The 13,476-nt window shown below is 40.7% G+C and overlaps 1 protein-coding gene across 1 annotated transcript in view; it reads left to right on the top strand.

The window, feature by feature from the left end:
• LOC144716243 (bacterial hemolysin-like protein) overlaps nucleotides 1-9,818 on the top strand; it is a 31,315-nt gene extending 21,497 nt beyond the window's left edge. Inside the window, exons 6-9 of the mRNA XM_078591341.1 lie at nucleotides 2,446-2,574; nucleotides 7,660-7,746; nucleotides 8,301-8,345; nucleotides 9,579-9,818. Coding sequence (XP_078447467.1) covers nucleotides 2,446-2,574; nucleotides 7,660-7,746; nucleotides 8,301-8,345; nucleotides 9,579-9,719 — 402 coding nt within the window. The 3' untranslated portion in view covers nucleotides 9,720-9,818. The remainder of the gene's footprint in view (nucleotides 1-2,445; nucleotides 2,575-7,659; nucleotides 7,747-8,300; nucleotides 8,346-9,578) is intronic.
• The last annotated feature ends 3,658 nt before the right edge of the window (nucleotides 9,819-13,476 follow it).

Consider the following 13,476-nt stretch of genomic DNA (forward strand, 5'->3'; position numbering starts at 1 on the left):
TGCGACTTGCGGGCGGAGTCGGAATTGCGATCTCGTTCCGGAGGAGAAGACGACCGATCCGGCCTCTCTCCCTCAATTTCCATTTGGTTCCTTCTAATCTCTATCTCTCTCGCGTCTAGATTCTACGCATGCTCTGTTATTCGTTCCGTCTTCTCTGATTGCTCAGAATATTTTTGCTCTCGGATTCTTGGAAGAACTATTACATTGATTCAATAATTTCTTTGCAATTTGTAGTTATCTCAACCCGACCAGGGTCATAACAATACGGTCAGGATCTCAGTTTTGATAAGTGGAGTTTGACTGGATTTGATTGGGCGGGGGAAGCTTTGGTTGCGCTGGCTGACGTCTTGGTGGTGCATTGCGTGAACTAGGCGCCATAGTCAATAGAGGAAGATTTCCAGAATTCTCGGTGACACCCACAATAGGATAGCATGGGTTGTTTTGCCAGGCCAACCATAACACTCCTAGATTGAGCTCGGCCTGTAATGACAAATCCATGATCTCTTTTAAACCGTAAGGTTTTGATTTCAATACCTCCCGATGTATTTCTGCTTTTAGCCCTCATAGATATGCATTCTCTTTGACGTTCCTTGCTAAGTTGGGAATTTGTGTGATGAGCTTCTCAAATTCCGCTCGGTATTCCTGAACAAAGCCTGTGCTTAATCTCAAATAATGATTGAAATAAATCATGGGATGAAATGCTATACCTTCCCCCAAAGTGCTCCTTAAAATCGTCCCAGGTGATCATACCAAATTCTTGCTCTGCATATAAAACCAGTCTAGGGCTGCCTCATCAAGATGTAGAGACACTAGGTGCATCTTGTCTTCGTCCGGCATTGTATGTAATCGAAAGAAACGCTCCACTCGTTTAATCCAACCTTCTGGGTTCTCGCCTTGGAAGATCGGTAAATCTCCACGTTTAAAAGCGAAATCCCCACCTTCTCTCGGAGGCTGCCTTTGACAGGGAACACCCTGATGATCATCCGGAGGTCGAAGCTCCCCCATTGGAACAGGGTTTGCTGCTGGAGTTCTCTTCATAGAGTCCATCTGAACTCTCATTTCCTGCATTTTCTCCATAATGTGCTCCAAGATACTATTAGTACGCTTCTGGAATTTGAGCATTCCCCCTTCGCCCCTGTTGTCTGGATCCATGGTCAATACTAACACGTGGGAGAGAGTGTTACTGAAGTCGGATCAGCGTAAGCTCTCTCACAGTCTCGACTTTCCACAGGGGTTGTTGGTGGTTAGGAAAGTGGCGGCCCTGATACCAGATGTTACGACTCCTGGGTAGGACCAACGCCGGGCCACAGAATCCACGTAACAAAAATATTCAAATAAGTCCAACAAGAAACCCGTCTTGAGTAGAAAAGTCCAAGTAGCAAAACCAAGGGGAGAAAAACTACGATGAAGATCCCAGAGAAGAGAACAGAGAACGGAGGAGAGCTTGATACAGGGTGGCCGGATCGGCCTGGCGGCTAGGGCAAGGAGAGGATCTCCCCTTTGCCTTCCTCAGAGACTGATCGGCTTCTGTCTGTACCCTTCTCTCGCGCCCGACGCTTTCTTTTTAGCTTTGCTCCCCTGGGCCCACAGAGCTCGGCCCATGCTTGGTGTGTGAGAGTCTCTTTCTCTTCCTCTTTTCCAAGTAGGCCCTCGTTAGTTCCCTATCAGTTTTGAAAATATTGTACTTTCGATATGTTTAGGAAATAAAAAAAAAACTTATAAAAGTAGTTGAATGTTGGTAGTAGATGTTTTGATGCACTAAACATACTTTATACCTCTTTAAAAACATAGGCGGCGATTGAAATACACATTATTTTTTTGTTGTTCCCCCTGCATATTAAGTTCAAAAGAGATAAAGTGTCTTCAATTATAGTTGAAAATTGGTTAATGAATACCTTGACTTTACAAGCTGCATGGCGATGTACTTTTGCCAGTCTAGTGTGTAAAAGAAAATTGGATCACCGTCAAGAGTTATATGCGATACGTAAGTTAATACAAAAAAATGACGAAACTTGTTTTTAAATAGAGGAAGAAATATATAAGAGCCGATAGGGTCATGCTTTATCCAGAAGAAAGCCCTAGATTAATTTTTGATTAAATGAATGCCCAAAGTTTTCAGTTGTTGCCAAAAAACAGTGATTTTGGTGCAAAACTGAAGCAATGAGCCTAAATTTTTAGTCTTGACTATTTGGATTTGGAATACATTCATAAAGTATTGAATGGACAATTTTTTACTCGAGAAATTTTGTCGGTGCCCACTTACAACCCACTGACAGTGTGATTGAGATTTATTTGCCTGAGGACAATTTCATAAACCTGTTGTGCTAGCACTGCGTTGTGGTTAACTGCTTGAAAAATGTTCCCTTTTGAGAAATCTTCTCTCACCCTAGATCTATTCTTGAGTTGTGATTCCAATGAATTGAATGCCCTTTATTTTGTATGTAGGTTGCTGAAAAGATTCGAAAAGATGCACGTGTATGTATCATGGAGAGGACAAATTTGAGATATCTTCCAGGACTTCCTCAGCAAGTGGATTTGGTGACTCTGGACTTGTCATTTATATCCATACTCACGGTAGGTTTTGAGGCAGGTTGCAGTTTACTTATTTACTTTTAAACTTTCCATTCTACTTTCAAACATTCAAATTGCGATGTGTCGGAACGCACTTTGTCATTTACATCTTTGTTTATATTTTGCATTTTATGTGCCTATTGATAAGCAACCATTGCGTACATATATGTCTAAGAAGAGGAAAGCACCTAGTCGCACACGTGCGGATTGACCCACACGTATGAGCGTTTGAATAAAGGCGGGAAACCAGCAAGCGGGAGGAGGATAAAAAAGGAAGAGGAGCATCAGTCGGGGTACACAATCAACTACTCGAAGAAATTCCGTGGAGATCCTCCATCACCGACCGCCGATCCGGCTGTCCAGAACTCGCCGTCGCTCGGAGATACATCCAAGAACTCAACCTTCCCAGGCTTATCTTACCCATTCTTCATCTCTCATCTCAGATCCGTTCCATCAAGATCGTTCTCTATCATTGTATCAAGACTCTTGGTATTTCCTGTTCATCGAGTTTCGATTCGTGAATTTCGTTTACAATTGAAGAAGAGCTAGAAGATCCTCTCGAGATTGTTTAGGACTAACAGCGTCCTAACACCTATTTCTTGGGAGAGGCCTGCAGTATGTTTTGATAAGCTATTGGGAGAACATCATGACTCCCCCCAGATTTTCCTCCTTGTCCTCAAGATGGACTTTGGGGAATAATGCTGCAAGTCGAATTACACTCCTATTATTGATTGATATGTGGCAAGTTGAGCCACTTGATCAATGCATCACCTTCAAGAGTATCCCAAGTATGCTCTCAAATCAGAAATCTTAGATTGGCTGGCTTTGTGGATGCCGATGAACGTATGTAGTTGAGACCCATGGAAGATTGGATGAAGAGAAGATTGCATTCGCAACTGCAATCTGTATGCCACCAGCCACATTTTCCTTCTTATGACAGAGGGTCTGAAACTTCATTCTATATGGTTGGACTCTTAGATGGACTGAATCTCCTATGCTTTGTTGCCCATTCTCTCTTATTATGGGGTTAGGCCTTTATGGACGTTTGTGTCTTACATAGGTGGACCTTTTGGAAGATTTTGGTCTGATTCTGTTCTGCCAATATCAGCAATTTAAAATGTTTGCATTCATCATGTTTGCTGATGAAGGTATTGATTTTTCTCTTCATCCCCCCGAATCTGTATTATAAAACACCAAAGGTATAAAGGGAATATGGAACACAACAACAATAAAGGGAATAAGAACAGAAGTATCAGCCAATACCAGATGCCCTTTACGGAGTAAGACATCATCCTTCTGTGTATTTTTGGGAATCTTATAAAGTGCTTCTCAGATAACTGCATTTGGAGCATCGTGTCCACTCAAAAGGGCATCCGCTTCATTGTTTGTTCTCTTTTGTAGCTAATACCGAAATTGGATCCCAGAAGCTTGAGAAGCCACTTATGGTATTCCGAAAATCTAACCTATTTTGATGGTGCCGATCAAAGGATTGGAACACCAGAGATAACTTCCAGTACTGTCCTGCAAAAACTATGCTCATGAGTCTCATGAGCTGACTTGATGAGCATGGAACAAAAAAGTTGGTCGAAGTGGGTACTTGGTTGTCCCTGTTGCATGAGGAGTTCCTCAATAGTGTCTCCATATACATCAATTTCCACTCAAAACAACTGAAGAAATCTGGGATAGCCAACATTGATGTGCTTGAAAAATTGTTGGGAGCTGCTGGAAAACTGTTAAGACCCCGCTCAGGGTCTATCAGCGACGGAAGACGAAACAGCCCCCTGGCGTTTTGTCTCCACAGGGGGCCATCACGGGCCCCGTCAATCTGGCGTTATGACTCGCGGAAGTACCACGAGTCATAAGAAGGCAGGCTGAGGAGCTGGGGAGGACATGGATAAACTAGTAAGCTTCCACCCCTTTCTCTCTCACTCTCTTCTTGCCCTTACCTCCTTCTCCCTTGGTCTTCTCCAGTGAGCTACCCATCGTGCAGCAGAGTCTCCTGGCAAACAGAGGAAGCTGCGTGCACCTGCCCTGCACCTCTCTCTCACTCCTATCTATTTCCCCTTCTGTTTTCCCTTCTGCACTGGACGTTGGATTTGTGTGGTGAACAGAGTTTGATTTAGTATTGGAGTCTTGGTACGAGGGTTTCAACAAAAACATATTACAATGTGTCCATCCATTTGAAGATCCCCTGTTCGTCAATGGGGAGGCTATGGCAGTGAATCCTTTGAAGAAATGCCTGTAATATCTGTCATCCTACTGTAGCTGTGTTATGCCCCTTCCTAGTTCGTTCAGAAGAACAAGCTGATGACACAAATCCAAGAAAGGGAATCTTGAGAGTTCCCGTCCACAATAGAAATGTCAAAGAGTTTAAAGGTTGTAGAAGGTGTTCCAAGAACAAGAACAAGAACAGAGAAGAAAGAAATGGAAAACTAGAAGACCGTCGTCGATCTCCTCCCTCTGGCTCGAGCGACTCCTGCTCTCCCAGGCTCACGACTTTGCTACTGAAAAATCAAGAAGCTCTTATTTCTCTGCGGGCCTTTATTTATAGGCAGCAGCGTTGACCTAAAGCGGGCAGGTTGACCGGCAACGTTTACTCCTCTGGTATGTTCGGGGTTAGACCGTAACAAGCTGTTCGTCATCACATTACTGATCTTTTTTTGTGTCAGTTATGGCCTAGTATATCAGGCCCATATCTGTGTTTCCATTGAAGGCATAGAGGGTCCAGGATACCTGGCCCGCTAAGACCTGTTTATAAAAGGAGTTCCCCTCCACCTAATGAATCATTGACGCTTTAGGTTTTGCACATCTTAATCTCTCAACAGATAAAGAACAGCGACCTCTGCTTGTTGACGATATCTTGTCAGACTGATAGAACTTCAGAGTTCTTTTGTGGAATCCTTTCCGAATATTATCGAAGATAGATGCATAGTGAGAAGGGATAGAGGAATCATTCTGGGCATCAACGCAGAACAGAACCGGCTGAAGGTACCGCTGATTGATGGAATGATCCTCTAGAAAGGGACTTGACAACCATATTCTAGAAGTGGCAGAGAAAATCTCATCCTTGAATTCATCAAAAAGGAATATTGTCTTACAAGCTGCCAATATCCATCCTTCAGTCCAACATCCTTTTCATTTCATATATGAACATTTGGAATAGAAAAAAAAACTGTTGGAATTGAAAAAATAATCTTATGTATCATCAGTCAGATGGCACATTATAATGATCATGGCATCCAAGTTAAGAGATCTGTTAGCTCATCCATATCTAACTTAACTGGAGAGAAACTTTCACGAGGTGCTGGTACAAGTCTTCTCTGTAAGTACATGAGAAGGCTGGCATGTAAGGATCCACGAGCAGGCCCTTACTAATGTTGAACAAGACTTTGGGTGAGTCTATAAATAAGAAGAAGACACCCTCAAGAACCTCACCCCTTTCATATTGGGTTTCCTTGCAGGAATTTGGGCTATCCATAGAGGGAAGCGATCTGTTGAATTCAGGAGGGAGGATCAAGCCGATCTGGCGACGTCTTGTTATTCTACATTTTTTTTCTATCATTCTCCCCATAGTAAACTGGATCTTGTTTTTCTCCATCTTGGCGTGAAGACTAAAACAACTAGATTTTGTTACATTCGTACAATCGGGAATCGTTTTTATTTTTCCTTCAAGAATCATGATAATTTGTTCTGATATTGGGAGGATCCATATCAGGTAACTGTGGAAATGAGAGGACTCTGAAGCAAATTAGGTAGTCTTGGATCTTCCTGTTCTTGGAGGCCATCGCCACCATGAAATCAACACGAGTTAAATTCTTTTGTGATGAAAAGCATTGTTAGTTGACTGATCGGCCCACGATAATAATTTGTTGGCGGTGGGCGAGTTGAGCGGGGTGGTTGGGGCCAGTGCCTCAACGAGAGGAGGCAATTGGGTCCATTGTCGGCGCGCCAGACCCGGCGGCCCTAATCAAGCAGGGAGGCTGATATTAGGATGACCATGCAAGGATGGAGGGCATCAGGCAAGAAGGAAGCCGCAGATAGGAAGGCCAGGTCAATGCCAACTTCCACTCAACCTCTCTCCCTGTCTCCCTGTCTCCCTGTCTCTTTGTCTCCTCTCTCCCTCTCTCTGTCTGTGTCTCAGTTTTCTCTATTCTGTCTTGTATTTAACCAACCACGTGAGGGTTCTGTCTTCCCGGTGGTTGCTTTTCCTTCACTCGTCAGTGATGGAGGAGACTGGAAATTATGGACTCGGTGATTGTTTTATGGGTTTCTAGCTTCATCCTATAAATGTCCTCATATTTCTGGTTGGGTCGGCGTAGCATTGTTCCTTGTGTTGCTCTCATATCCTTTCTTGACTTTTGCATCTCCTGGAAAGCTCCTGATACCTAGATGTACTGAAATAGTAAAAACAAGATCAAGAATCGTACTCACAGTCCCTAACATATATTGCTGATGGACTTTCCGCTCTACTCAATCTTTCAAGTGGTATGATTCTCTTCCTCCAAACTCCCTGATAGTCCAAGCACTCTGGTAGAAACCCAGGCGTGCACAGCTACAAACTCTCCAGAGACTTCTGTACCTTGTACAAAATCCAAATGCCAATGATGCCTATTACTGCGGTCCCTCCTTTTATTTATAGAACTTTCTAAAAATCGACACCAATGAATATCGGGAGGGTGGTTTGATGAATAAAGGTCCTTATGTTTCCACTGAAGACAAGATGTCGTGTCACATTCTCTGGAAAGTGTTTTCCAAGATTGTGACGAGTGCAATCTCCTAGAAACTTCGTGCAGATGCTCACATATGCTCGTGGCCAGTTCTTCCTCTGCGCAGGCAGTCCTCTGCTGTGGCAATGGGCATCATTTTTTTGAGAAAATGCTCTTTTCTGGCTTATTGGCTTCTTATTGTCGTCGACTCTATCTTTCAAACGCAATCTTCTCAGAACTTCACTAATGGGTTTTTGTCTGTCAAAAAAATACATTTATTCTTTCTTTAACGTTTTGCAGCAGGAAAAATTTTTATTGCCATTTCCATCATTTTTGAGTTCTTAGGCATTTTCTTTATCTAGTTTTTATTCTCTTCTCCTAGGTGATGCCAGCCGTTGTTTCTGTCATGAAGGAGAAATCTACATTGGTTACTCTTGTTAAACCTCAGTTTGAGGCACGGCGATCTCAGGTTGCTATTTATCCCTTACCTCATGAAGTAGTTGAGTACTCGAATTTCTATTCACTTAGAACAAAGTGGCTATGTTTCACTTACTATCATCATGTTCAGGTTTTTGTAGTCAAATAGTCTTTCTACTGCATCAACTTATGAATAAGCTTTTAGTTGTTGGTTGCCTCAATCTCATGACTGACGGAGTAGCCTACTGGTTGGTGTGATGCCCTTTCTTTTTTCTTAATCTGGTGTGAGGTCAGAGATACCATGTGTCGTTTCTTATATCCAGCGTCTATTATTTTTCTTTGTCTAATACTAATAGGTTCAAATATCCTGATAAAGTTTCTTTTTAGGAGCAATGATGACAGAGGAAAGTTTCTTTTTAGAAACCCACTGGTAGAACATGTGAATATAACCTGGTTGGGTTTGTCTATATTTTTCCTCCTCAGTTGGTTAAAATTGTTAGGCCCTTCTTCTTCTGTTGGAAATGAGTGGGAAAAGGCCTGCTTATTTGTATGAACGTAAGGCTGCTTATTTTGAAAAGATTTAGACTTCTCTTCTTTTATTGCCAGGTTGGCGGTGGTGGAGTTGTGAGGGATCCCCTGGTGCATCAAGAGGTATGCTTTCTTTTTTAAAAATTAAACTGATTTATGGCAAACTGGAACAACCTGGCTGAAAATTGGATCCCAGGTTACTTCTGCTTTTAAGATGATAAAATCGAAACGCTGTCTATCACACATTACTGATATACTCCATACAATACAAAAAACTGTGCCGCCGAATGCAATTCCTTTTACCTAAAGAACCCCATTAATATTAATTGTTACCTGTGTGTGCTGATCGCTGACAAGGATGGAAATCCTTCTCTTCGATAGGTCTGAGTTCAGTACATCTCAGTTTATTATTATTTTTTGAAGAAAATAAGGAAGATCACCCTTGATTGGTGGTCAACCCGCTACCATTAACAATGGAAAATATGCACATTCAAGATACATATATGACTGAAATGGTCCACCAATCATTTCCCTCCAACCCAAAAAAACACAAGTGTCTCAATGTTGTGAATGATGTTCTCCACTGATACCCACCTTCCCTTGAACACCACCTCATTCCGGTGCAGCCATAACGCCCATAGTACCGCAAGTAGCTTCCTCCATTCCAGTCTGCTCCAGTACCTACCACCAATGACTGAGGTCCACAATGCCTCGTCGGAGGAGATATTCACACCTGGTATCTGTTGCGCTGCCCATACTTCTTGGGCGAACTGACATGTGAAGAATAGGTGGGAGCAGTCCTCGTCGCCCTAGGCACGCAGGGCCCACTCGATGGAAGCCGTCGGATTTCACCTCCTCTGAAAGACCCATGTGACCAATCTTGGTCGTCTCAATAACCAGCTGAAGAACCGCACCTTGAGAGGAACTTTTTGCATCATCAGCGTGGAGCATGAATTGATGGTTGTCGAGTCTCCCCCCACTTCCCCTCGGATCTTCAAATATGCATTCTTCACCGAGAAAGATGGCCCTCGTCACACCCAGCCATCTCGATATACATTCGACGGTCTGATATGAGAAAGGTTCTCTTGCATCTCCATCAGTTCCTCAAATCGTGGCTCTGATAACGCCCCATGCATGATAGGGACCCACATCTCAGTTATACATTTCTTAATGCTCCATAGAAGATGTTATTTGCTCTTTATTTTGGCATCTTTGGTCATATAACTTGTATTTTTTTTTATTTGTGCAACTGCCGTTATGAGGCGTTTATTGGACTTTGTAAAGACAGTTCTCAGATTAAGGCCATACATTAGATGATTTTGAATGCCGGAATCTGATATATTGTGTAATATTCAGGTTATTGAGAAGATAACGAAAGGTGTGGAGGCCTTGGGATTCTCTAGGGAAGGGTGGATAGAGTCTCCCCTCAAGGGTGCAGAGGGAAATACCGAGTTCCTCGTGTGCTTCCAAAGATTAGCACCGTTGAAATCTGAATGATTTTGACTCAGATATGATGGCTCCTCCTTTCTCCTGCTGTAAAATTCGCTATTGGTTTTTAATTCCTTTTTAATAATTTGCTTTTGAGGTTTGTTTTTATAGGTTTCTCTATCCTTTTCTTCTTTCTATCAGATCTTTTCTTTATTTTTTTCTTGTTCCTTGGAAGCCAGACATCACCTCAAATTAATTAATTGAAGTGATTTTTAGAATATTATTGGCATATTGATTCTTTTATAAGCATTGCAAATTTGTGAACTTGCGATCAGTCGACCATTTGATTTCCTTACTATATACATTTAAATATTTATATTTCTCTTTGAGTGCACGGTGTGTTCTGTAACATTCATGTCAATTCTGCTCTATTGTGATATCTGGTTAATCTTGAGACATCCAAATGACATTCAGGTTGATATAAATTCAGTGCTAATCTTTGGAGCCAGCTGAACGGTAGAAAAATGAATTGATTGTACAGAAGCTGCGTCCAAAACGATTTACAAACCTTTAAGATCATGATTGATTGTTTTCAAAAAAAAAGATCATGATTGATACAAAATCCTGAAAATCAGGTGGTTCCACTGCCATTCCATCAAAGAACTACTTTGTTTGCACAAGTGCTTGAGGCAAAGTAAAGATGATTCATTCTAACAAAGTTTGTTCGAACAACTCTATTCTCTTGCTGGGTAATTATACTCTGACTAATTAAGTAGCATGATTCCCCTATTTTTTTCTCGGAGGACGATGAAAAAGAAATCCAACAAGCCTAATGTAGGTCAATATATCCATGAATCTCTCTTTCCTTTCTCTCTACCTGGCTAGAGACCCTTAATTGCCCCTCTCTACTGACAGTCTCTCTATTTTACTCACCTATATCTTAATAATTGTTCCTTTCATCAACTCTGGAAGTATTGAAGGTTGTTGTCGCAACTAGTGTAATTATAATCATTAACCTATTCTAACTCGTTAGAGTAAATTAAATTTGATGTAACTCACCCCCCTAAACGTCAAGTAACAAAATGTCTCAACATTAAAATTTTTTAATGCGGATTATAATTTTGAAAGTCATTATTTGAATATTTACAGCTGAGGTAATTCATAGGATGCCCTGGATTTCTTAGAAAATTTGTTGTGATTATTCTCCCCTATAAAAAATGGGCTGGAGCCCACGAAATAATTTTTCACATCTAAAATTCTAAAGAATGTGCAAACAGAGCAAGGTAACTTTTTATGACTCACAGTCCTTGTCAACAAGAGAATGTTGACTTTCAGTCTGACTAATTGTCCAACCACAGTAATATAGAAAAAGAGGGGAGGGGAAGGCTCTTACTCAATACGCCTATACCCACATTAATTTAACTCTAGTTTAATGCTTCAGAATTTAAAGTATTTCCTAACTTTTAATATCCTAATATTATAAAAATTAAATTTGTATTACATGTTGAAACTGGAAAGCATGACATCGGATATCAGAGTCAGACATCCAAACCTCAAGATGAATGTGTACGTCAATATCAGGACAGTAATCAATACCAGATATCGATACAGTACCAACAGATATTCGATAGCAGGATATCAATTTATGACAGATATTGGTTCTTCCCTCATCCAATATTTGATTCTATATATTTCCTGATACTGTCATCTCGGATGGGTCAAAACAGTCAACGTCATTAAAGAGGGGGAACATGCACAAGAGTGTAGAGATGTCCCATTTACACATTTCTCATGACGTACTTGGGAATGATATTAATTGTACTTGAAGAAATATTTTAGATTTCTTTCATCAGAGTTGAGCCCAATATGTTGGATGCTTTCTTGGGGCACTTTCTTCTTTTCAATTTTCTTCTTGAACCATGGCTTTCCTTCAAGTCGGCATTGTCTGATTCTTTCTCTATTTCCAGCTCTATTGACTCTTTAGAATTCACAATGAGCTTTAATTTAAAAGTTCCAAAGCCTATGAAATTAGTTTCATTATTGATCATTGTCGATCAAGTGAATCATGTCTAGGGATAAGAACTAGAAACAAATTACATACATGAAGAGAGAAATGGAAGAACTGGGGAAAAAGGGGGAATTAATTCCATATGACACTCAAAACACATGATCTAAGAAAATATGAGAATTCAATTCTAATATGAAGAGCAGGAATTCTCACGATCTTTGCTAAAGTTAGTAAATCAGGATTTTAAAGTAAGATATGTTCAATTGTAAAATGAATGGGGTGATTTCTCGCACTGGTATGATTCTTCTGAGGTTTTTTGTCTTCCAACTATAAGCATTTTTCAAATAAAATATGAGACTACATGATGTGAGTTTATTATCTGCATCTGAAGTAGATTTTTGCCAATGGTTAATAGCTTTTTGTTGGATATCAGCGACCAGTATTGAACTTATGTTTGTCTGAGTGATTTATAACTCCTGCATGATATATCCACTTAGCACTTTAGATAATTTAAAGTGATATCAGTTAAACCTAACATAAACTTCCACTACCAATAAGATTTAACCAGAGACCTTTGCTTCGAATTTTTTTTATTCATAGAAGATTTAATACAGTGATACGAACCTTGATCTAGGTTTGGATCGGGAGGAGGTTGGAGGGCGATGCAAGATAGACGTTCCCGGGGTAGGAGAGTTGAAACGGGAATGAAGAGAGAGGTCGAACAGATGGGGATAGGGATCGACCGAGGACGAGCCGCCTGATGATGCGGTGAAGGGTTGACGATCGCGGGAACGGGGATCGCCGGAGACTAGAAGGGAACCGAACGGCAGGGGTAGGGATCGGATCGGAGGGGAGTCGGCTTAAGATCCGATGAGACGATCACGGGGGTAGGGGATCGCTGGACGGTCAAGGGGACGGGACCTAGACGAGGAGGATCGAGATAGTGAGCCAAGAGGCCGATCTTACCATAAGTCTTGACTGCCCTTCTCCAGGGAGGGCTACACGTATTTATAAGAAATGGAAGCAATTACCCTAAACATGAAATGACTAAAATGCCCCTAGTGGGCTAAACTTCCTAAGATATCCTTTGGGGGTATAGGATCGTATCACATAGGTGGCTTTTAAAACCTTTATGAAACTTATTAGGAAACCTGATTATTTACTCGTCCATTGAATATTTCTTAAAGGAAGCAAAGATGCATTAAAAAATTCAATCTTCATCTCTGAATGTTTTAATTTTAAGTATTGTCATTTTTCTTAAATTTTTGTGAAAAACATTCACAAGATGATTAGAATACAACCTAAACTGATTATCTTTCCCGATTCTAAGTTATACTTCAAATTTTAAATTCAGTTTAATTTTTTTACTTAATTTTAAGTTGGTTTAGTGGATCTAATAAGCTCTAATCAACTCATTTATATTTGGTTATACATCTTAATATAATAAAAAAGTTTTGCTTAAAAATTTCAATATTTATATTTTAATTTAATTTTAAAACGCTTTAAAATACAAAAATAACTTTTCTGATTGTCATAAGTGGAGGTTTTTGATGGCACGCAAGGGATTGATTCTCTCAGTCAAGAGGCTGCACTCAGTTCATGGATCAGGCTAGAGAACCCAAACATGTCGAAAAGTTTCCATATAGAGAATGGAATGGGCCGGATGGAACTAAAAAAAATGATTCATTTTAAATGGAAAAAAATTGGATGCCAATTTGGAAGCGTAAATGGGTCATTTTTTAATGAAATTTAAGGTGTAGACACTAGGGGTAGTGTTAAACATTTCGAGAGTGAAAAATTTGTATTTTAGAGAGGTAA

The sequence above is a fragment of the Wolffia australiana genome, chromosome 20, assembly GCF_029677425.1.
Source record: "Wolffia australiana isolate 7733 chromosome 20, ASM2967742v1".
Lineage (NCBI taxonomy): Eukaryota > Viridiplantae > Streptophyta > Magnoliopsida > Alismatales > Araceae > Wolffia > Wolffia australiana.